Source organism: Silene latifolia, chromosome 5, assembly GCF_048544455.1.
Source record: "Silene latifolia isolate original U9 population chromosome 5, ASM4854445v1, whole genome shotgun sequence".
NCBI classification, from domain to species: domain Eukaryota; kingdom Viridiplantae; phylum Streptophyta; class Magnoliopsida; order Caryophyllales; family Caryophyllaceae; genus Silene; species Silene latifolia.
Window position 1 is genome coordinate 46,787,374 of NC_133530.1, and position 24,651 is coordinate 46,812,024.

General features: G+C 43.3%; 3 protein-coding genes across 4 annotated transcripts; 2 read left to right on the forward strand and 1 right to left on the reverse strand.

The window, feature by feature from the left end:
* Positions 1-1,939: 1,939 nt before the first annotated feature.
* On the reverse strand, positions 1,940-10,741 carry LOC141657366 (serine/threonine-protein phosphatase PP1-like). 2 transcript variants are annotated; one of them, XR_012548736.1, is made up of 4 exons: positions 10,329-10,724; positions 6,385-7,056; positions 5,612-6,147; positions 1,940-2,228 (listed from the first exon to the last, which is right to left on the reverse strand). XR_012548736.1 is itself a non-coding variant. In XM_074464570.1 (4 exons), the coding sequence occupies exons 1-4, from the start codon at positions 10,501-10,503 to the stop codon at positions 2,205-2,207; spliced, it is 1,026 nt and encodes a 341-aa protein (XP_074320671.1). In that variant the 5' UTR covers positions 10,504-10,741; the 3' UTR covers positions 1,940-2,204. The 2 variants fall into 2 exon arrangements, 1 of the variants encoding a protein (XP_074320671.1); XM_074464570.1 differs by having other exon boundaries at positions 5,612-5,878; positions 6,497-7,056; positions 10,329-10,741.
* Positions 10,742-12,541: 1,800 nt separating this feature from the next.
* On the forward strand, positions 12,542-14,107 carry LOC141655324 (uncharacterized). Its single transcript, XM_074462410.1, has one exon. It carries the CDS (start codon positions 12,542-12,544, stop codon positions 14,105-14,107), a length of 1,566 nt encoding a protein of 521 aa, XP_074318511.1.
* Positions 14,108-15,485: 1,378 nt separating this feature from the next.
* Positions 15,486-16,631, forward strand: LOC141655325 (uncharacterized). The gene has a single exon (XM_074462411.1). The coding sequence runs from the start codon at positions 15,486-15,488 to the stop codon at positions 16,629-16,631; it is 1,146 nt and encodes a 381-aa protein (XP_074318512.1).
* The last annotated feature ends 8,020 nt before the right edge of the window (positions 16,632-24,651 follow it).

Consider the following 24,651-nt stretch of genomic DNA (forward strand, 5'->3'; position numbering starts at 1 on the left):
CGGAAAAAAATTCGGATCGGATATTTTTTGCTCAACCCTAGTTATAGGTGTGTATGATTGCGATAGTGTGACAGTTTTGGGTGGTGACAGTTACATGTGTGAGCAAACTTCGAGGACGAAGTTCATTTTAAGGGTGATAGAATGTAACATTTCATTTTGGTGGTCGTTCTGGCTTGGTGGATGGTGTTGGTATTGGATTTCTTAGTGAGCGGTATGTTAGTAGGACATTGTTAACGGTGGGAATTTGGTAAGTATTATGGTTGATGCAATATTGCGGGATATGTGGTTGAAGTAGGTTGGCATTGTTGTTCCAAGTAGGTGTTGTTGTTTGAGTTGGTGTTCGGAGTGGAGGGAGAGCGTTTGGGTTGTGTGGAGGCTGATGCGAACTTCAAGGACAAAGTTCATTTTTAAGGAGGGAAGACTGTAATACTACGCGTTTCTGGACCTTTGGTACTCGGTCGAGTGGGATGTACTCGACCGAGTAGATGGCTAGTGTGTTTGTAACACCCTAAGAGTTTCAGAGGAGATTTATCCCACGTCAGGAAAGTAAGAAGCTTATGATAGGTTTATAAAGGATTCCACCCACCTCTTAGTAACAAGGCCTTGTACTTTTGGGCTTAACTGAGGATAAATAATGAGCCCAAAAGTGCACATCCCATCTTATTAGGATCGTGTTACGACGGTGGTGGATCGGGTTGTTATATTGTTTCTGTCAGGCTTATGCCTAGGTGTCATTCGACCGAGTGCCCTATCTAGGGTCGTGTTTTGCGCGGTTTGATTAGAATGATTTGGGAGTAATATAATCACATAATCAGTTTTCATTAATCATTTCTAACCCTAAAGCATTTCTTTAAACTCTCCCTAATCACTCTAATCATCAACCATGTAAGGATCTAGCATTTTGGTCATCGGATTCCGTAGTTCTTGCATCAATCGGATTGTAATTGGAGGAAGTCAATAACTAAGGTTTATATGTTAGTTAATTAGAATAGTTAGTAATGGTATATGCATTTATTACTTGTAGGCGATGGATTTATGGAGAATTGGTTTTTATTCCTTTGTTTCTTAATTCTTGGAATTCCTATATTGTGGTGCACAGCTTTGCGAAAAGGTAGGGTTTCCCTACTCAGTACAGTTGTTGATTGATTGTGAGATGAATGGTGTCTATGTGATTATTGTGATTAATTATTGTGATTATTGTGATTGTGAATGTGTGGAGGTCATGAGATGGATATTGTGAGCCATGTCGGGAGATGGTTTCATCCCCTTGTTCGCCCCTTGTGACTCTCGTCGCAAGGGGCATGTGCACATTAATGACTCGGGTTCGCTCGTTGCGATAAGCGAGGATTTGATGTCCACGCTACGGTTTGGCATCGACTGGGGTGGGTTACCTGTTGCGATGGGAACTCGGCTACTTGTTGCAATGAGAGCCTTTGATTACTATGGAGTATAGGGCGATGGAGTTGGTGGTGGTTGTTTGGACTGCTCCTTGTATTATATATTTTGTGGCTATGTTGTTGTGTACTATTACTGACTTGTGTGGTGTTTGTTTGGTTGTTCTTCCTATTTGTCTGTCTGCGGTGATCCATTCGATACTGCCGGCGAATGATGAGCAGGTAGTCTTATCAGGTGCGATTATTGCTAAGCTTTGGCTAGGATCCTACAAGGAAGCGAGTAACCGCTGAGTTCACTTAGTCAAATGACAGTTAGTTGGATTAGTTTGTTTTCTTCCGTTGTTCGATAGTTCGTTTTGTTTTGTGTTATAATCAGTGTCTTATAAAGAAGTTAATAAAGTTATCTAAGTTGTTCTTTTATTGTCTATTTGATATAAACTACCTCGGGGCAACCGAGATAGTAACGCTTCCATTTGCTAATGTAGTCCTTGATAGGGCTCTTTGGTAAATGGGGGTATTACAAATTGAACGGGCCATGCGAAAAAGGTTGAAAAGCAGCCTGTATTTAAAAGAGTACATACAAGCTATGGAAGTAACAAGAATCGTCGTTAGTGTATACAGGAGGAAAGGGGCAAAGAGAACCCTTCCACAAATCCCAATTTCCTACAGAGAATCTCCTTGCCTTATAAATGAAAATCCCTCTCCTTTTTTTACAGTGATATCAAATATTGTAGTCACCGCGCACTGGAAAAAACATCATTCCAAGTTACATTTGTACGCACATATACCATGCAAGTAACACCATCAGGGTCATCCTTTAGCACCAAGGTATGGCTGCATAAGCGTAATCAAAAGAGTTAGCGTCAAAGACATGCTTAATATCGAGACACAAAAGATCAAGAAATAAAGCCATAGCCACTATCAATATTGACAGATTGCATACATATTTTTTAAATGGAACTTTAGGAAAGATAAATAATCCATATTACGTAGTATATACAGGTTGAAGGGGCTGCGGATGGTGGACATTGGGTGGGAGATTTCTGGGTCTATCAATACAAAAGCAAGTGAAAATAAATGACAACAGATACCAGGCTATGTTGCAGTATGCATGAACCTCAGAAGGAAATTGTGGTGAGAAAGAATTGATGTCGTGGTTCATGAAACAGAAACTTGCGGTAGAGATGTGGGCTTCTGGTCCCTATGAAGTATAATCGGCTGTCCCTATGGAGAGTCTGATTGGTACTTATTGTGCATAGCAATATGGATTCGAAATAAAAAAGAAGCGTGGGCTCAGGGGACCTTCTCATAGAGGACCATGCAGTCAATGACCAACATAATTAAACTAATTCACAACAGAATAGCAGGTTGAGCTGTGATTATCCACCAATATATTTCAAGTACTCAACAGCCTCAAATCTTGATAAAGTGGGAGGAAAGTGGACATTTCTGCACACAAACTTCACCTTTTAAGGGCGAACAAATAGAACTTCAGAGAGTGTTGAATTAGTGCTACTACTGCTGCATGGTTGTGTGTTAAATTTGATTCGAGAAAAGGTTTGATTTGTGAAACGTTACCTATAACTGCACTCAATTACGGAGTACAAAAGAAAACTCTAGCAACTCTCACCGGACGAACTATCATGGTCGGTTCAGTTCGAGGATCACCGACCGAACCTCAAAACATGCAACCATGAAGTTGACAAGCCATGGCTGGGAAAGAAAATGGAGGGTAGTTGAGAAGTGGTGGGTATTGGTTTGATTTTATCATCATGCAAAAGTTGACCTCAACAGAGAACCAAAAGCACCTGAAGCCAGCCTTCTAATTGGAATTTAGTTTTAAGAAGCACGAGTATTAAGGTTAAGGCAGACATCATCTGTATACAGTGATATCTTAGTCTATAAAAGCACGAGATGCACAGAGGCGCATTGTTTTATCAAACAAAAGTAATAGTAGTAGTAGTAGTAGACGACTAGTAGTGGTAGTAGAGGGGTATAATAGTCATAAGTTATGTGATTTAGGGTGAAATTTAAATTTTGTTACCAAAATACGTTTTTTTTCCTAATATAGAAAGGTTAATTGAACAAGGTAGGGGTTTTTAAAACTTTTTTACAAAGGTAGGAAGTTTGAAAAACTTGTTTATAAAACGTAGAAGTTGTGAATTTTTCCTAAATAAAAAAAAGGGAAAATATGTGGAAATTGCCTAGTAGTCCCTCTATTTCAATAAGCCTCATTGACCTTTTTATGTGAGGGGACTTTTGAATGATGAGGCTTACTAATTAAAATAAGGGGATTAATACACTTTGCCAACACCACCTTATCTATAAAGCAACGCACGCCAAAGCGTTCTGGGCCTCTAGCTAGTACCACCTTGACTAGCATCTGATTCGTGCCATTGAGCCACCCTATATTCAACATGGTTAATCGATCACCACGACAACTCAAATTCGAACCCCTTACACCACCAGCATATTCACCACAACAAATTAATTCAACCAACCACCTTTAAATGAGCACCACTAAGCAATCTTTAGCCACCATTTCTACATCCCCAAAATCCTCTAATAAGAACGAGGAAGAATAGACAATTAAAGTTGAGAGATGCGTGCAAAGGGGGGGCTGCTGAGAAAGATAATGTAAGGGGTAGATTTAATGAAGCGTTCAGTTGACTGTAAGGGCAGGTGATCGGGTGGTGTGGTGCGGGAGTGGTGGAGAGAGTGAAGATGACAATAGTGGGAAAGAAGATAGTTGTTGGATAAGGAAGGAAAGAGAAGACATGGGTGGAGTGTGAGAGGAGAGGAGAGGAGGAGAGACAAGGTTGTTGAAGTGAAAGAATGAAGGAATAATGGTGGAGAGTAGTGGATAATAGACTGATTGAAACAAAAATTGTTTTCCGCCAAGTCAAGAAGGAATGTCTTTTGACAAAAAAAAATATATATATAAATGTTAGGTGCTTCTGGGCAAAAAAAAAAAAAAGTTACATTAGGTGCCTTTGTTGCAGATGCCCTAAGTGTTAGGTGTCGTCTCACAAAAAACCCTTATCTAAATTGCAAAATGTGGATGGTATAATGAATTGTAATAAAGGTTGTATTTGTAAGGTTTGTGTTGAACCTCGATATCTTTTGGCCTTTGACTGTTATTTTGGATTTTACCAGCCTTGGTGAAAACTTGTCAAGAAAAATTTAACCTTATAACTACATCGATTAATCCATTTTATAACTTCATACCTCAATTGGCACAAAATTAAGGAAAAAAATAATAGGTTATGGAAAATGAAAGCTGAGGAAAGATGGGGGATCAAAAATGATAATGATTACAAAAATAGATAATAGGGAAAAGAGTAATAAGTACAGTATTAAGTAGGAGGCTTGAAGATGAACAACCCAAAAAGGAAAGTAAAAATTTTAAAAGTAGATGGAGGGGTTTTTAACTGCTACAACTTTGGAGGTGGGGGATTCCACTTTATACCCTTAAGGTACTAGTTTGGAAATAACAATTTAATTTTTCTGTTCCATCTGATGCCAGTCTACAGACTACTATGATCCTAGAGTCCTACGCCACGCATAGTTAATCCTTTTGAGACCCAGATACGACTATGCCAGCAATGAATGGGTGACGAGAGACACGTGATGCAGGGAAATCAGGAGACCCTTCCTACAAAATGAGTGTTCATTGGGATTCAAAATGGAGCAATTGTACTTTTAGAGTCTTGGTAAAATCCAGTTAAGTGGCACAGCCTCCACAGCCTCCCAAAGAGCTGACTAATATGCTTAACAATTCATACATATTGCACTCAGAAAGAATGGACATTCAGTGTACTTTCAAAGTTTCACAATTATATCTACACAAAATCTCATTGAAGACGGCACGTATCCGTCACTTTGGAGTGACGGATACCATTTCCTCTCACAAATGACCCAAATAGAGGAGAGAGGGAAGCACATGGGGGTGCCCCCACCTTGTCCCCCCTATCCGTTTTGTGAGTGGCATTACCCGTCACTTGCTCCGACCCGTCTTCAGCAAGACTAACTGTTATATCTAATGAAAGCCCTAGACCTTGGCCTATTTGTTACAAGCCAACTTGGTTTCTACTAATAAATATTTGACCTCAATCTTAAGGCTTTAGCTTCCAGGAAGACCCGCAAAATAACCACTTGAAAACTAAGCTTTTTATAATTGATAGACCAAGTAGTTTAGAAAATAAAACTGATGTTACCTTGACTCCAGGAGGAGAAGTTCCAGGTTTCATGGTTGTAGTGCTCCCGAAAAGGCTGACCCCATTTCCAGGCTTAGCAGTGGTCGTACTGCTTCCAAAAAATTTTAACTTCTTTTCTGCAGGCTTTAGTATCTGGAAGGAGCACATTAGAGTCTCATCCACAGTCATCATAGCACCAGCATTGTCAAATTCACCACAATAATTAGGTGCAGAAAATATGGTTACAAGCTGCCGATCAGCAAAAAACTCGTACCCATCTTCAACCACCTACATTAGAAGATAAGTTAAATGAGTTTTTGAAATATATGATGTTCAATGCACAGGAATGACATCGCAAATACATTACATAACCATTCAAGTAACCAGGAAAACAGACTGCTATCAAAGATCAAATTCTTCGAAAGAAAATTTCGAAATTTGTTTTAGAACATATTCCCGCAAATGTCAGCTAGCGTAGTAAAGTCATTGATTGATAGTGCCCATAATCTTGGTTCAAACCTGTCAAAATCAAAACTGCCCTTGTGGCTTCCTTTCCACTACACAACAACAACAACAACATTACCCCGGTGCCTCAATGGCTCCCGCAAATTGCGGGGTAAGGGGGGGTCGGATGTACGCAGCCTTACCCTTGTGTTAGCAACACAAAGAGGCTGTTTCCGAATGACCCAAGATGAAAATTGCGCCGAAAACTACATCGAAGGACCGCTACTTCACAAAGGAAAGAAGAGCAGCCACTTTAGTGAGCCATTTTGATTTATTCCATTATAATCCACTAAGAAAAAGAAAAAAAAAATATAGAAGTAATTTCCCTACAATACCTTTATAACACGGACAGAAATAAAACCAAATATATTAAAACAAAAACAGCTACTTTAGAAACAGGACCTGGTGTGCACGGCATACAAGGTCTAAATCATTCTTCTGAAGAAACTCTGTGACCTTGTCAGCACCAAAAGTATAGGAAACTCCCCTATCATTCATTCCCCAGCCTTGAACGTCTTTGCTTGGATCTGACCAAAGCAGATCACAAAGCAAACCCGAATCGGGCACATCAGTTGGGCGTCGTAAACTCCTAATCTGATCTAAATTGTTTAGGTCAGGCGACAGGCCTCCATGCATGCATAAAATTTTGCCATCGATCAAGGCAGCCACTGGTAGGCAGTTAAAACATTCCGTGAAGACCTTCCACAACTTAACATTAAATCGTTTCTTGCACTCATCATAAAAACCATATATACGATTTATTGAAGCACATTCATGGTTTCCCCTCAAGAGGAAGAAGTTTTCAGAATACTTTATCTTGTAAGCAAGTAGGAGGCATATAGTCTCGAGGCTTTGTTTTCCTCGGTCAACATAATCACCCAAAAATAAGTAATTCGATTGAGGAGGCAGTCCACCATACTCGAAAAGTCTAAGAAGATCAGAATACTGACCATGAATATCACCTGCAGATTACATGCAGACAAGCTGTCAGACATGAATATCGACTACTAGAGAATTCAACTCGTTTGAGGAATTAGATGGACAAGCTGACAAGATCTCAGTAGAATTATGAATTATGAGGACAGACAATCAATCATATCTCAGAATATGTTTCTAAAGAGTAAACAAACGAAGAAGCCACATCATTGCCTAGAGTTTGATAGAGCCACCGATAAAATTAGTGAAATTGCCAATATATGTTCAAAAAATTCAAGAAACACACCACGTTCCATTCTAAAAGAGATCAGCTCCGCATTTACCTACACATATCTGTTCACATAACATCATGTGTTCATCTTTTCATGATTTACATGTAAATGCAATAGAAAAGTGAAACGGATTACCATAACAAAGAAGCTACAGCTAGGGTGAATTTCTGGGTTGAAAAACTTAAGACGAATATGGATAAACCAAGCAACCCCCCAAGCTAAATCCCATTCCAGATACATATAAAAAGCTTAGCTCTAGATTAATTAAAAGAATAAAATCGCTTGGAATGGCCATGCTAAGATGTTGTCAAGATGAAGAGAACAGTTGACAAGGCCAACTACATGGTATGGCAATGCTAGGGTGTTATCTCTACAAGCAGAACATTGACAAAGCCAACAAGCTGATATACTGGTGGTGGTGGTGCCCAAAACGGAAAGGAAATGGTAGGATGTTTCTTTCATTGATTAAGAAAGACTCGTCAGTTTTAACAAATACATTAGTAGAAATTAATTTCTTTAGAAGGCACGGCTGCACATCGCGACGACGACGACGACGACGACGACGACGACGACGACGACGACGACAACGACAACGACAACAACAACAACAACAACAACAACAACAACAACAGAGCCTTAATCCCAAAATGATTTGGGGTCGGCTGACATGAATCATCCTTTAGAACCGTCCATGGGTGAACGCACACCTCAAAATGCGAATAGAAAAGGGAAAATGAAAAACAAAAGGGAGAGTGAAAATGTAATGGAAAGTCAAGGTCAACTTAGAGGTTTTAAAATCGAATTCCGGATTTCTTTTATAAAAACTTAAAATTTAAATCGAGAGAAAAGATTAAAACAATTTTGAAAACCGAAATAGAATTAAGGATCCGGAATGCCTTAAAAGTAAATCAAGTAAAATATATAAGAAAGTAGTTGGTAAAAAAGGGTAATAAAGGAGAGAAGAACAAATAAATTAATTTTTTTAAAATTAAATAAAAACACTAAATATGTCAAAAGAAAAACATCAAATACTAAAAATCCACATGTATCCTTTCTCTCCATTGTGCCCTCTCCGTCACCATACTCTCCTCAAGCCCCAGAAATCTCATATCGTGCTCTATCACTCTCAACCATGTCTGCCTCGATCTTCCTCTACCTCTAGGGACCTTTTCTGTTCTCCAAGTCTCCAGCCTCCTAACTCCTAACCTCCTAACTCCTAACTGGTGCGTCCATAGGTCTCCTTCTCACATGGTCAAACCATCTTAGTCGGTTTTCCATCATCTTGTCCGCTATTGGCGCCACTTTTACCTTTTCCCTAATCACCGCATTCCTTAATCGATCTTTCCTTGTATGTCCGCACATCCACCTCAACATACGCATCTCCGCCACACTCATCTTATGAAGACGGAATGCAATAATTTTGCAAACCATCTAGGGATGGGCTATGTCAATACATGAAATCTAGGGATGCAACATACATTCACAAAGACAAGGGTAAAATAGAGGATTAAAAAAGTAGAACAAAGAAAGATGTGGAAATTGCATAGTAGCGCCCCTCAACCAGCACCTTGGGACTAACTACTTGGGCGCATCTTGTAAGGCTTAAGTGCAGATTATGCAGATTAGCGCCTTAACAACCCTAAGGTGTTTTGGTCAAAGCCTTGTACATTCTACATGATCCCTTTTTAAACCTAAGGAAATCTGAAGGTGTCAAATTTTGAGTTAAAGAACATCAAAAGATAACTCATATAAAGAATATAGAAATGTGTCTCCAGACATAGCTGACCTAAAATTGACAGATGTGAAAACTCACTGAATTTCTACGTTTAAACTAAAAAGAAACAAAGTTGCGGATGTATTACATGTAGTACATTCATAAAAGTGGTAGGAGCATGCACCTTAGTTGTTACAGGTATGGAGATAAGCATGCATTTTCGAATAGGGTTAATGAGATACATCATACATGTAACAATGTATAGAGAATATGTACAATATACATGCACGTGTCTCCCGGTTATTCTAGAGTAAGCTCATGGTGGACTCCCTATGTAAACGAGCACTGAGATTTCTTCAATGAGAGGGTGTACTTGGGTCGTAATTGATGTGAGGGTTAACAAGTATTTGTAAAACTACATTGATAATAAAATTGTGTTGCGGTGAACTTATCCGATCCACACTAATTTCGTTCTCTTACACTTTTTCCTCTACAGGTGTGAGCACTAACATAAAGCGGATTAGGAAAATTTTTACGCCAAGAATATCCTGCTCGCATTTACATTCCAGCAAGGTATTAAATATTCGCATCAATTTTGATCCCACTAAAGAATACGGCCTCAGTACACACATAGTAACCTTCAAAATCTTTAGAAAGCAGTGGCGAATCGGTCACTTGGCTCAGATTTAATACCATGATTCTAGTTCGACTAACACTAAATCTTAAGGATAGGTAACTGAACCTACAACAGCATTATAGCATTGCGGCAACCATTACAAACCCACAAGAATAAACTCGATAAAAAGGAGACATCAACGAAAAACCTGCATTATATATGTATAGTAAACACTTAAATCTCCCTATCGAATCTTTGATATTAAAAGATCATAAATCTGACTTGGTAAACTTCCATCCATATCTGAATAAGCAAGGCCGGCAACTGATAAATGATCGTAAAAAGGTCAACTGTTTAAACACAGCATTGCAATTAAACCCATTACCACAACAAAAGTCAAAAACATAAAAAAAAAACTAGAGGTAAAAATACCAAATTTTAATGGAAGATGGATAATTTGCAGTACACACAGGACACAGCAGCTCAGTGGAAGCGAAAACACTCGTGTAGGACGGTCATCATCAAAACAGAACCGGTCTAATGCAAAACAACTAGTAATACCAACAATCGAAAGCAGGTAGTAGAAAAAAAGGAATCAAAGCAAAACCCGATATGAGGAAATATTAAGAATAATAAACAAATATAAAATTAGACATAAATTAGAGGAGAACCCAGAAGAGAAAATGATAATAATACCACAAATTTTAATGGGAGCCTCAAGTTGAAGAAGAACAGGTTGTTTCAAGAAGATGTCTTTAGAAGTCAAACAAAGTTGACGGATCTCAGCATCAGAAAGCTGAACTTGTTTCCCTGGTCTACTTTTTACTTCAAGCAGACGATTTATAATGTCATCTAATACACTTTGTTCCATTTTTTTCTTGCTTTTTTTAGTTTGAATTTCAATATATTCTTTCTATCTCTCTATCTATTATCTTCGCTTTGATGGGTTTTGTAAGAAAAGGGATTAGACGGTGTCGTTTTGGGGATAGAGTCAACTAGTTTGTGAAGAATCTTCAAAACAAGTGAGAATGGGAAAGGGATGGAGGAGAGAATCGTGGGGAGTGTGGAACATTTAATAACTCTAATTATTGGGGTCAAGATTTGAGATTGGAGATGTATTATCAAGCGGGTGCCGTGTTGTGTGCACCTGTGTGTAGTGGGCACTTGTGTGCATGTGCAATTGTGCATTATAGACCTGCACAACAGCCTAGTCCGACCGGTTAACCGGTGTGTAGTACTGTACTTCGTAGTTGTGAATAATAGAACACAAGTCCCAAAATTTGGATATGGGCTGACTTGGGACAGCAGGCCTGGAAGCGTTACGGGATGCAGGATATCGGGGAGTCAGGGTGCCAGCATCAGCAAGCAGCGTAGGATGTGGGCTTTGATCTACGCGGGAGAAGCTTGTAAGAGTCCAATATCTTGCGAGATCCGGAGAAAGAAAGTCCTACCCAGTGTCAAATTAGGGATAACTTGGAGGGAAAGCAAGAAACCCTAGCCCAACGAGCTCTCCTATATAAAGAGCCTCAATGCAAAGAGGAACGATCATCGAAATAATACAAGAAAGAACCCTAACACTCATAGCAAACGTACGAACTGTATTTCCTCTCGAATTATAGTGAAAATATTGGTGGGATTCCGTCTCCCCCCGCGGTTGTTTCCCACATCGGGTTTTCCGCGTCACCAAAATTGCTTGTGTTCTTTGTTTACATCGCTCATACAGGATAACATACAACAATCATTCAAGTCGTAACATTGACCTAACGCTAAGACCGCTTTAACCCTAAATTGATAGAAATTTACCAAAACAGTTTGGCGCCCACCGTGGGGCATAGTGGTCGTCTTCGTTAGTCAGTCTACTCAACAGTCAAAACATGTCCGGACACAAGGAAACCACCTCAGGCAGCGTCGGCGGTGTACCAGCAACACAGGTACCATCTCCTTCGACAGCAGCGACACAGGTACCATCTCCCTCGGCAGCAGCGGCAGCACGTACAACTTCGGTTCGGACCACCACCGCATTGTTCGGATACGGCGACCGCCTGCAAAGTCGAGTTCCCGTGTAGCAAGAAGCCCATCTTCGGGAAGGGCTCGGACTAGAGATCCGGGAGTCGTCCAGGGACGGCAGGAGTCGTGCGATCGAAAGAGGAGCACAACCCGTGCAATGATTCGAGGGCTCCTCCAAGTCCCACCAGCATCATGATAAGCGGGTTGGACACATTAGCTAGGACCATCAGGACTATGCAAAGCGAAAATAGAAGCATGAGATCCCAGATGGAAGAGGACAACAATCTCCTCCGAGCGCAGATCAACGAGTTAAGGAGCTAGGCCGCTAGTTCGGCCCCTTGGATGCAGGAAGACAGATCTGCAAGGCCGCCAGGAGAAAGTGGGGATCGAAGGCAGACACGGGTATTACCACGCGAAGTAGCACTCAGGCTGGACATGGATGGAACACCGACCAAGAGGGGTCCGGTCCCAACAGATGGGGGCATTAACGCCAGATGAGGAACCAGCACGCCAAGAGCCTACACCTACGTCAGGCGCGGTGGGACATCAGAGAAGCAGGGCTGCAGTTGCGGTCCCAATAACCAGGATGCCAGTTACGAACCAAGTTGAATATACCTGGGAAGGCACTCCGGCGGCAGCAACATCGCAGGCACGTCAAACAGAAGTCCCGGAACAGCAAAACTTCGTACGAGGAGCAGAACGTCAGTCTCAGGAGCATTTGCGACCCACCGGGAGAGAGACATACATAGAACAGCAGTACCAGGAACTACGGAGCCTCCTCCGGAGGGTCCCTGTGAATGCCTCTCGCCTATGGAGATGGTGCACCGAAAAGCTATGCCGACTCACCATTTACTGACGATATAGCTACAGTAGCCTTACCAAAAGGATTTAGCGTCCCAACGATGACCCTCTTCGATGGAACCACAGACCCCTGTGATCACATCAGTCAATTCAAGCAGAAGATGATGGTTACTACCGCCACGGGAGCCTCAAAGGAGGCATGTATGTGTAAAGGATTCGGTTCAACCCTAACCGGAGCAGCACTACAATGGTTCGTTGGCTTGCCTAACGGGACCATAAGTTCATTCGCTGATTTAGTCAACGCATTTAACCAACAGTTCTCCAGCAGTCGGAGAACACCCAAGCAGTCGAGCGACCTGTACAGAATCGTCCAAGAAATAGGTGAATCGATCAAAGATTATGTCACCAGGTTCAATGCAGAGAAAGTCTCTATACGAGGCTGCGATATGTCCACTGCCATCAACGCCTCCAGGCAGGGCCTGGATAAGGAATCCAGCTTCTACAAAGAATTAACGATGTACCCTTGTGAGAGATTCGATGAAGTCCAGCAGAGAGCTACAGCGGCATTAAGGTTAGAAGAAGACATACAGGCTAGAAAGGGTATAACAAGCTTCGACAAGACAAACAGGAAATTTGCAACAGAAAAGAAAGACGACAGAGCTAAGCCATACAGCAGACCCAATATCAGCAGGGTAGCAGAAAAAACTCAGCAAATTGACGACTCTCCGCATCCTCCTAAACTATCCGAATACGGATTCAACACGGGAATGGAAGGACTGCTGAAAGCGCTGAGGAGCCTGGGTGATCAGGTAAGGTGGCCGAAGCCTCCCACTCAGGACCGACCCAACGACGACAGAGACAGCAGCAAAAAATGCGAATGGCACCAGGACATAGGTCACAGAACAGAAGACTGCTACAGGTTGCGAAAGGAAGTAAAGTTTCAGGTACGCAAAGGAAACTTGGACCACCTGCTATCACGTGGGGGCAAGCAAGACAGGAGGGAAGCAGCAAATCAGGTGCTTCCTTCTACTCCACCCATATGCACAAAAATTATTAACGTGATAACAGGCGGATCCGAACTATCAGGTTTGACATATTCCGCCGCTAAGAGGAAAGCCACCGGAAGTAAAGGGGATCATCCAGAAACTTCATATAGAGTAAGCCAGAGTAATTTACCCCCGGTAACTTTCGATGAGACTGACATAGAAAGCGGTGCAGAGCAACATGACGATGCCCTAACTATAACGTTATCCATTGGCAATTGCACCGTACGAAAAGCATTAGTGGATACAGGGAGCTCTGTGAATCTCATCATGCTCGAAACCCTCAAAACTATGGGTTTTGATAAAGAGAACCTGATAAAGAAATCTGTGCCCCTGGTAGGATTCAGTGGTGAAACCGCGCATTCGGTGGGTGAGATAACCATCCCAACATATATTGAAGGAGTTAATAAACTAGTGAGATACCTAGTCATTGAGGGTCCAACCACCTACAACGTGATACTAGGAAGACCATGGCTACATCAGATGAAGGCAGTGCCCTCAACGTATCACCAATGTCTCAAGTTCCCAACACCATGGGGCACGGTCATAATAAAAGGAGATCGAGAAGAATCCAGAAACTGCTACGCTCAAGCCCTCAAGGCTACAACCAAGCTCCCTTCATAGCAATTACAGAACCGGGGCACCTCAACAGAATATAAGGAGCCTCCCTCGGAGGAACTGGACCAGATACACCTGGATGAGGCACACCCGGATAGGACAGTATTGATTGGGGCAACTTGCAGTGAAGAGCTGCGCAGCCGGCTGATTCAATTTCTCAAGAACAACATGGACTGCTTCGCTTGGTCCCACAATGATATGGTGGGCATAGACCCATCCGTTATTTCGCATAAATTAAGCGTGAACCCAAGCTGCACCCCAGTACAGCAGAAGAGAGGAAAATTTGCGGCAGAAAGAAATGAGGTCATTAACAAAGAAGTAGACAGTCTCCTGGAAGCAGATAAAATTAGAGAAGTCAGTTACCCTGAGTGGCTCTCTAACGTAGTAGTGGTACCCAAGAAGAACGGGAAATGGAGGGTGTGCGTAGACTTCACGGATCTAAACAAAGCTTGTCCCAAGGATCCCTTCCCACTGCCACATATCGATGCAATGGTGGACGCTACTGCAGGACACGAGGTACTCACTTTCCTCGATGCATGGAGCGGTTATAAACAGATCAAGATGCATCCACAAGATCAAGAGAAAACAACATTCATGTCAGAAAGAGGCATATATTGTTACAAGGTCATGCCCTTTGGCCTAAAGAACGCCGGGTCCACGTACCAACGGTTGGTAAATAAAATGTTCAAACAGCAAATAGGAAAGACCATGGAAGTATACATAGACGACATGGTGGTGAAGTCCAAAAAAGCAGGAATGCACATGGAGCACTTAGCGGACACCTTCCAAACATTAAGGGAGTTTAAAATGAAACTTAACCCGTCCAAGTGATCGTTTGGGGTATCTTCAGGAAAATTCCTAGGGCATATGGTGACCCAGAGAGGAATTGAGGCAAGCAAAGAACAGATAAGAGCAATACTCCAGCTGGAATTACCCCAGAAGCCAAAAGACGTGCAGAGGCTGGCAGGGAAGGTGGCGGCCCTAAATAGGTTCATATCAAGGGCCTCGGATAGGTGCAAACTGTTCTATGATATATTGAGGAAGAGTCAGAAATTCGAATGGACTGAGGAGCATGAAAAAGCATTCGCGGAACTCAAAAGCTACCTAAGCACGCCACCATTGCTCGCGAAACCGGAGCAAGGGGAGCCTCTATTCTTGTATCTTTCAGTCACGGAAGCAGCTGTAAGCGCGGTCTTAGTCAAAGAGCAGGAGGGAGTGCAGCATCCCGTATATTACATTAGCAAGTCTCTGCTTCCTGCAGAGACCAGGTACACTTCTTTCGAAAAACTAACATTGGCTTTGGTTCTTTGCTTCTTATAAAGCATGGCCGTACTTTGAATCTCACACCATCCATGTCATAACCAATTACCCGCTAAAGACTATTATGAGGAAGCCTGAACTTTCAGGTAGAATGACTAAGTGGTCAGTACATCTTAGTGGCTATGACTTGCAATTTGAACCCAGAACGGCGATAAAATCCCAAGCCCTAGCAGATTTCGTCTCTGACTTCTGCCCCGCCACCCGTAGGGAGGCAGAAGAAGGAATGCTGGCGATAACAGGGAATCAGGATGGTGAAATATGGACCTTGTACATTGATGGAGCCTCAAATGCAAGAGGGGCTGGCGTAGGTCTGGTCCTTCGATCTCCTAAAGGAGACATGATAGTGCAAGCCATTAGGTGTGAGTTTAAGGCAACCAACAACGAAGCCGAGTATGAAGCTCTTATACTTGGGATGCAGATGGCTTCAGGGCTCAAGGTGAGGAACCTGAGGGTATACAGTGGCTCCTTACTTGTGGTAAATCATGTAAACAGCGAATATGTAGCGCGTGATCCAAAGATGATAGCTTACTTGAAAATAGCCACAGAGCAAAAGTCAAAATTCAGAACATTCAAGATAACTCAGGTGCCACGGGAGCAGAACGTGGAGGCAGACGCTCTGGCCACGTTGGGATCCACCTTCCAGCCCGCAGAACTATCAAACATACCGATTACTCATGTGTTGACCCCAGCCATCCAGGGAGAGCCAGATCAGAGACCGATGAAAGAGGATGTACACATGCAGTGTGCACAAGGAGCCAGGACGCTGGTTTCCGCAGTAGGACAACAGGATGCAGATTGGAGGGTTCCATACCTAAATTGGCTAAGGGATGGGACACTCCCTGAAGATAGAAAGGAAGCACAAAGTTTCAGAATAAAAGCTTCCAGATACATCATGATTGATAATATTCTCTTCAGAAAATCATTGGCAGGACCATGCCTCAGGTGCTTAGGCAAGGAGGAAGCTGAAACGGTACTGAAAGATGTGCACAGCGGAGAATGCGGGAACCACGCTGGAGGACGAAGTCTGTCAAACAAAATCTTGAGACAAGGTTATTTCTGGCCCACCATACGCGCAGACGCCGTAAATCACGCTAAACGCTGTGAGTCATGTCAAAAGGCGGCTCCAAAGCAATCCACCAGCCAGAGAACCAATGCATCCGATTATCTCCCCGTGGCCATTCATGATGTGGGGCATGGACATAGTGGGTAAACTGCCCAGAGCTCCAGGAAACAGAGTGTATATGTTAGTCATGACCGACTATTTCTCAAAGTGGATTGAAGCAGAGGCAATGACAGAGGTAAAAGAACAGCAGGTGATCTCTTTCATCAAGCGCAACATCATAAGCAGATTTGGGATACCATCCGAAATCATATGCGACAATGGGTCCCAGTTCATATCAGATAACACTGAAGGCTTCTGTGCACGATGGAACATAACACTAAGAAAATCAGCCCCCAGATATCCGCAAACCAACGGCCAAGCCGAGTCTAGCAACAAAATCATTGTGGAGAACCTCGTAAAACAATTTGGAAGAGTTGGGGAAAAATGGGCAGATGAACTACCATTGGTACTCTGGTCAGACAGAACAACACCGAAAATGGCAACAGGCCAAACTCCATTTAGCCTTGTATACGGAGCAGAGGCGGTGATACCCTCAGAAGTTCTGGTACCCACGCACAGATACGGCTGTCAGACGGCAGAGCAGAACAAAGTTGAAATGGCCAGGAGCCTGGATACAGTTGATGAGCTACGAGAGAGTGCCTACATACGCATGGCATCATATAAACAGTCGGTAGCAAGGACATATAACAAGAATGTCAAAATCAGGACCCTTGAAGTAGGGGACCTCGTACTCAGAAGGGTATTCGAAAATACCAAGAACCACAAAGCAGGCAAGTTCACCTATAAATGGGAAGGGCCATATCAGGTCGAAAGCGTTATCAAAAATGGGGCATACAGGTTGATGACCATGCATGGTCAAATCCTGGATAAACCCTGGAACATCCGTCACTTGAAACGGTACTTTGTCTGACAAAGTGCCAAAACTTTAGTGTACAAAGGACCTTTCAAAAGTCCGTGAAGCAAAAAAAAAAAAAAAAAAAAAAAAAAAAAAAAAAAAAGGGGTGGGGGTTAGTATATGCCTTAGGTGTCGGTGTGTTTCAGAAAACTTTTTTTCTTTTCCTTAAACTTTTTTCTTTAGTCAAATAGAGTCGTTTTTAAACCAAGTAGTCCAGGCTGTGGCTTCCTGGATCCAGGTGTTGCCCTGGAACACCATGAGATAGCACCAGGTAAGTTGCACTACTTTGGACCTTAAAATGCTTCTACGAAGAAAGGCTTTGATACTAATGTTGGTTACTTGTCAGATGAGGAACACTTTGAGGGTCCAGCCCCTGCCATGTGAGGCTACGAAGACGCTTATCTTAAGTCAAGCCACATGGAGAGCATACGCCGAGGTAGCGCGCAGGGTACGGCATACTAAGACCACCCATACCTTAACGTTAACTCAGTAATCCCATAGCTATGTCGTCGATCAAAGAGTGCACGCACCGATTTCAAACGTCTGGAACTACAAGGAACGCAACATTCCTTGTTAGTCAGAAACATTCAATGGAGGTACGCTCTAAGTCAGCCAACCCTAGTGATAAGATATTTTACGTCATGGGTAAAATATGTTATCAAAAGTCTGTCGCCAGAAACAGGAGCTGTGCACTTGGAGCCAGGTCAGCTTCCTGGGTATATCTATGTGGAATCAAAACTCCAGAAATCAGTGGCAAAACGCAAGTATAACAAAAGTAGGGCCTAAAAACCTTGGCCCAGAGCCACTTTAAGTTAGGGCACCTGCTACCTTTAGCAGGCGCCATCAAAAGTTCAAAACCTGCACACCGGCAGGCACAAAACGGACCAAAACAAGGAAGAAAATGAAAAAGAGTTTTTTACAAAACTTGCGCCACACAGGGCCAAGTCCCCAGAAAATTTGAAATAAAATTTAAGAGAGGTCAATCCTCTCGATAACTGCTTCTTGACCATTGCTCTACTCCCCATGCTCTGTTTGCTTCTCCGTTGCAGGTGCCTGAACAGCCTCAGGAGTTGCAGTGGCGCCATCACCAGTCTCCCCAGCCATGATCTCCTCGATAGTCCCAGAGATGGCTCCAGAAATATCCATGGCTGTATACTCAGGCTCCGGGTTAGCAGGAGGAAACAGGGCGCTCAGGTCCATGCCATTGGGAAATGCATGAGCAAACTCTGCCAGCTCCTCCTCCAGGTTCCAGGACGTGTGCCTCCCCTCAGTATAAACACGGATGCAGTCAATCCGCCCCTCAAAAGCAGTATAGGCACCCACATTTTTGGCTAGCTCAGCCATCTCTTCAGCACGGGCCTCTGCCTTTGTCAACCCGGCAGTCAGAACGCAGTTAGCCTCCTGGGTCCTTGCCAGCTGGTCTTTAGCTGCCTCCTTCTCTTTTAAGGCCACATGAAGCTGCTCCCTCAACTTAGCGCAGGTAGCTGTGAGCTCCTTGTTCTTTCCCACAGAGGCCAGACATTCAATCTTGGCCCTCTGCAGCATCTTACGAAGATAGAGGGAGGATTGGAGAGACTGCAATGAAGAAAACGTTAGTCATGGAAGCACAGGGGCAAAGGAAGAAAAGAAGCAGTGAAAGGAGACTCACCAGGAAGTAGTGTTCCGCAGCCAGGTCGGTCATTTCTTGGGGGGCAGTCGAGTCAAACGCCTTGGAGCAAGCCGGGGTCAGAAGCCTTTCCAGTGCAGGCCAGTAATTGGCACGATCAGCGTCCCCAAACTCAGCAGGGAGGCGTAACAGCAGCTCGTCAGTATGAACAGGGGACCCAGGTGCACGCGATATCGGGGTCACATCAATGGGCTCTGGAGCAGGCCTAGAGGAGGATCTCCTTCTTGAGGAGGCAGGGGAGTTAGAGGAGTCAGCGGTTCTTTTCCTGGCATGGCGCATCAGGATCTCGGAGGCAGACGGTCTAGCACTTCCTGCAGGGGCACAGGAACGCAGGGGATCAGAATAAAGAATCAGTGGGGGCAAGAAATTCCAAGAGATTGAAGGGTGTTTACCAGAAGACATGGTTTCCTCGGTAGCAGAGTCGGCTAGGCCAGAGAGCAAAAGGGGAAACAGCCTGCGGTCCTCAGGGATGGAAAAGAGCTTGGCAACAGAAGTATCCTCGTCCTCGGATTTCTCAGGGTTCGTGAGTTCTGCATCAGATCAAAGAGTAAGAACAGTAAGTGACAAGGACAATCAAAAATGGATATGCAAAGTATACTTACTCTTAGCAAAAATCCAGCGCTCGAACAAGTAATCAGCATGAATGGGGAGAGAATCAAGCTTGACATAGAAAAAATCCTCATACCACCCGTCGTCCTTCCCTTTAGCTTGGGTGGAGGAAGTTTCAGTCTTCTCCACGGCCCGAAAGTATATTGGCCGTGCCCCAGTGACCGACACTCAAACCTATGGGCCATATCTGATAACCCAATCTCAGCGCCCAGGCTGTTGTTCAGAGCAACGGTGGACAAAAGGATCCTCCATACATAAGGGGCGATTTGGGCCATGGGTAGGGAGTTCAAACGAATAAACTCCTGAATCATCAAGGGAAAAGGGAATCTAAGGCCAAGGGCGAAGGGATAAGTATACAAAAAGATCCACCCAGCGCGGAAGGCGTCTGCTTTCTGACCAAGTTTGGGGATGAGGATAACCACATCATCACCCAACCCAAGCAGAGCTTTGATCTTAGGTATATCCTCTTGGGTTAGGTGGGAGTCGCCGGAATGCGGTCTTTTGAGGACTCCCTGAGAAGGGAAGTCATCGTTTTCGAGGTCGATGGTGGTGGAAGAGGATGATGTTAAACGGGTCTTAGCCATGTTAAACAAGGAGAGAGAAGAGGAAGTACCTGAGAGGACGGATGAAAGCGGTGCTGGCAATGAAAGGACGTTGACAAGAAGGGATTTGGGGAGACGGAAATTTGAAGGTTTTGAGGAGATGAAATGATGATGAAAGAGAAAATGGTGGGCGGGTGAGATTAAATAGGAGGGGGTAGTTGGGGTTTTCAGAAATGCAAATTGAAATGGAGTATGCGAGAAGTCACTCAACGATACACTGCAATTTCCCGCTCAAATAATTAGGGTTGCACTTTTCGCAGAAAATTGGGGGCAAACTGTTAGGCCCAAAATCTGGATATGGGCTGACTTGGGACAGCAGGCCTGGAAGCGTTACGGGATGCAGGATATCGGGGAGTCAGGGTGCCAGCATCAGCAAGCAGCGTAGGATGTGGGCTTTGATCTACGCGGGAGAAGCTTGTAAGAGTCCAATATCTTGCGAGATCCGGAGAAGGAAAGTCCTACCCAGTGTCAAATTAGGGATAACTTGAAGGGAAAGCAAGAAACCCTAGCCCAACGAGCTCTCCTATATAAAGAGCCTCAATGCAAAGAGGAACGATCATCGAAATAATACAAGAAAGAACCCTAGCACTCATAGCAAACTTACGAACTGTATTTCCTCTCGAATTATAGTGAAAATATTGGTGGGATTCCGTCTCCCCCCGCGGTTGTTTCCCACATCGGGTTTTCCGCGTCACCAAAATTGCTTGTGTTCTTTGTTTACATCGCTCATACAGGATAACATACAACAATCATTCAAGTCGTAACATTGACCTAACGCTAAGACCGCTTTAACCCTAAATTGGTAGAAATTTACCAAAACAACTTATTTGGGATGAGAGTAATTATTAAGGAAGTAATGAGAGCTAAAATAAGAAGAAATGAGAGAAGATTGGTGGTTAGTGGTGGTTGTGGAGGGTGGAAATAGGAGGTGGGGAGGAATTATTACCTTTACAAAGAGGTAATGCATTACTTGAGGGGGAGGGGAGTAACAATTACTCCCTTAATGGAGCCATTTTACACTATATTTCCTCATTTCTATCCATTTCTACCTCCAACCCTCTACAAGTGATTGGATAAGGTAGTATTTATATTAGGTAATGGAAGGATCTAGAGTTAAGGAATAATAATAATAATAATAATAATAATAATAATAATAATAATAATAATAATAATAATAATAATAATAATAATAATAATAATAATAATAATAATAATAATAATAATAATAATAATAAAATAATAATAATAATAAGAAGAAGAAGAAGAAGAAGAAGAAAAAGAATACCCTAAAAGAAAACCAACGCAGGAAAAGAACATAAACAATGACGACGGCGTCGTGAGGAGGCCGACGGTGAAGGAAGGCCGGCGGCGACGTGCAGTGGTCGTCCAGCGTTAAGATCAGCAAGGTGGTCAACGATGATTGCCAAAATCGCCGTCACTGCCCGGTCCTATCCCGATGGGTGGATTTTTGTTACTCTAGTCGTGTCCGGCTGTATTATGGGGAGCATAGTTTATGGTCTTATCGGGGGGTTCAGCAGGGCGATCCGTTGGGGCCTTTGCTTTTTCCTTTGGTGTTGCATCCTTTAGTGTGCAAGATCAGGGACTCCTTTGACTTGAGTTTGCAGGCTTGGTACTTAGATGATGGCACTATTGTTGGGGACACTTTAATTGTGGGGAAGGTCTTGGATATGATTATAGAAGATGGTCCTCGATTTGGCCTCCATCTTAATGTTGGTAAAACCGAGGTCTTTTAGCCTATGAAGGATCCCAGGAATTGGCTTCCTGGTGTCTTCCCCGACGCTATTGCTCGGCCTTTACATGGTGTCACTATTCTGGGTGGTCCTGTTAGTACGTGTCCTGTTTTCGGCAGCGATCTTGTGGCTGAGAGAGTGACTAGAACCATCGAACTTATGGATTCTGTCGCAAGGATTGATGACCCACAATATGAGTTGCTTCTGCTACGGGCCTGTACTGATATTTTTAAACTTTACTTTGCCCTGCGTACTTGTTCTCCTCGTGTCTTTGGGTCGGCCCAGCTTTCTTTTGATGTGGCACTTCGTTCTAGCTTGGAACGTATTGTCACTGCGTCTGGGCCTGGTTTTGGGGATTGGCAGTGGCAGCTTGCCACCTTTCCTTTTCATTTTAGTGGGCTCAGGGTTTATGCGGCTGGGGATGTCATGCACTATGCTTTTTCGGCGACCCGTTTGCAGTCTGTTGAGTTGCAGGCTAAGCTCATATGTCCTTCTAGTATCATTGTTTCTGGCCCTACTTTTGATGATGCCCTGCTTAATTTTAATGAGGTTACAGGTTCTGATCTTCTACGTGATCCTAGTGAAATCGCTGCCCCTAAACTTATGAAGATATTGGCAGATATATATTTCGCGAAGGTTGCCGCTACTTCGGACTCTGTTTTCTCGTTGACTCCGCGTCAGGTTGCATTGTGGAAGTCTCAGCAGGGGGCTTACTCTTCTGATTGGTTGCGCGCGGTTCCTATTTCTGGGTTGGGGCAGACTATGAATGGGAGGACCTATCGTAGTGTGCTTAACTATCGACTTGGCGTCCCTTTGTTCACGGTGTCTAGGCCCTGTCCTGCTTGTTCTCGGGTTTTTGACAGGGATATTTATGGCGATCGTGTTGTGTCTTGTGCTGGTACTGTGGGCATTAAGTATCGGCATAACCTCGTTCGCGACACCTTATTGGACATCTGCTACATGTCGGAGATCTCTGCTAGTAGGAAGGTTGATATCGGTTTGGTTGATGGGCATTGTTGCTCTCTTCGTCCGGCGGATCTGCTTCTTTATTCTTGGGACAGGGGGCGTGATGTGTGTGTCGATTTGACAGGATCTTCCCCCTTGCCTCTGACCGGGTTATCCGATTTTGTGTCGGGTCGGGTTGTTGCTGATGCTGCTCAACGAACGTGTGCCAAGTACCGGGATTTGTGCACGACGGCTGGTTATGGTTTCCTACCCTTCTCTTTTTCTTCGCTGGGAGAGCTGGATACGGATGCTGTGGCTTTGCTCAAGCGGATTGATACCGTCGTCAGGTACCAAAAATAAATACCTAAGTACTACTAACAGAAGCTAGCGGTAAGTAGGATCGATCTCCACATGGAGGCAAAAATGAGATTTATCTGTTTTAAATTAGTCTAAAAGTAGCGGGGGTAAAAAGGTTTTTAACTAAACTAAAACTAAACTAAAGTAGAGGGAAGAAGAGAATGCGAGATTAACTAGAGAGAGTAGATCCGTGAGAGAGAAAAGTTAGGATTTCGGTGCACTACGGCTGCAACGGTCTAAGTAACTAAGGTCTGGTCTGGGTAACATGAGAAGGGCAGTGAATATCTCCTTCCGGTCTCAATTCGCCCTAGACTACTGCTGACTTAACTTCCGCCCTCATCAGAGTAATCTAATGCCTAAACAACTCTAGGTCGTTCCGGTCCACTAGGGTAGTCTATTGGTCATAGTTAGGTCTATTCCCTTCCAATCTTCCGAAGTAGGTCAGAAATTACCAAAGAGTCTAACTAGTCGTTGCGCATCGATTCGCTAGACAAACAATTTAAAAAACTATGAGGCAATTCTAATTTCTAATTAATACCTGTTCCAGATCTAGATTAAATTAATTCGTCTACGCCATAGATTCCCTAAATCCTAACATGCAAACTAGCTACGCATAATTAAAACTAATCTAATGCATAAAGAAACTACTAGACTAAATAAGAGAATTAAATGAGAGAAGGAGCAATAATACCGAATTAAGGGAGAGGAATAATCCAGCAAAGTAATGTAGGAAGGATAACAGTATTAAAGATGCCCTAATAAAGTTCTCAACTTTTCTTTATATAGGAATAGCTGATAATTATTAACTAAACAACTAATGGGCCGAATTAACAAGTAAAGCAAACACGGCCTGGTAAGTAAAATGGTCGATCGATCAAAATTCCAGTCGATCGACTAAATAGAACAAGCGTCAGGTCTCCAGTTAGCAAAAAGTCGATCGACTAAAGAGACCAGTCGATCGACTAATGATACCAGTCGATCGACTATAATAACCAGTCGATCGACTTTTCTTCAGCGTGCATTTCCTGCAACGTGCACTGAATTTCAAATGGCCGCCATTTCTTCGTTACTTGAGCAAATAAAGCGTTTTTGGTGGCTTTGGAAAGCTAAGAGGACATGCTTTCATCTCCAATTGGAATCACTTGAAAATCAGTTGTAGAACTCGAGATATGGCTCTTCAAAATAGGCACTAGTAATTTGAAATTCTTCCCTTGCTCGCCTAGCTATCTTACTTCTTTGCGCATCACAATTAGTAGTTTCCAAACTCCGACTCAACTCATCT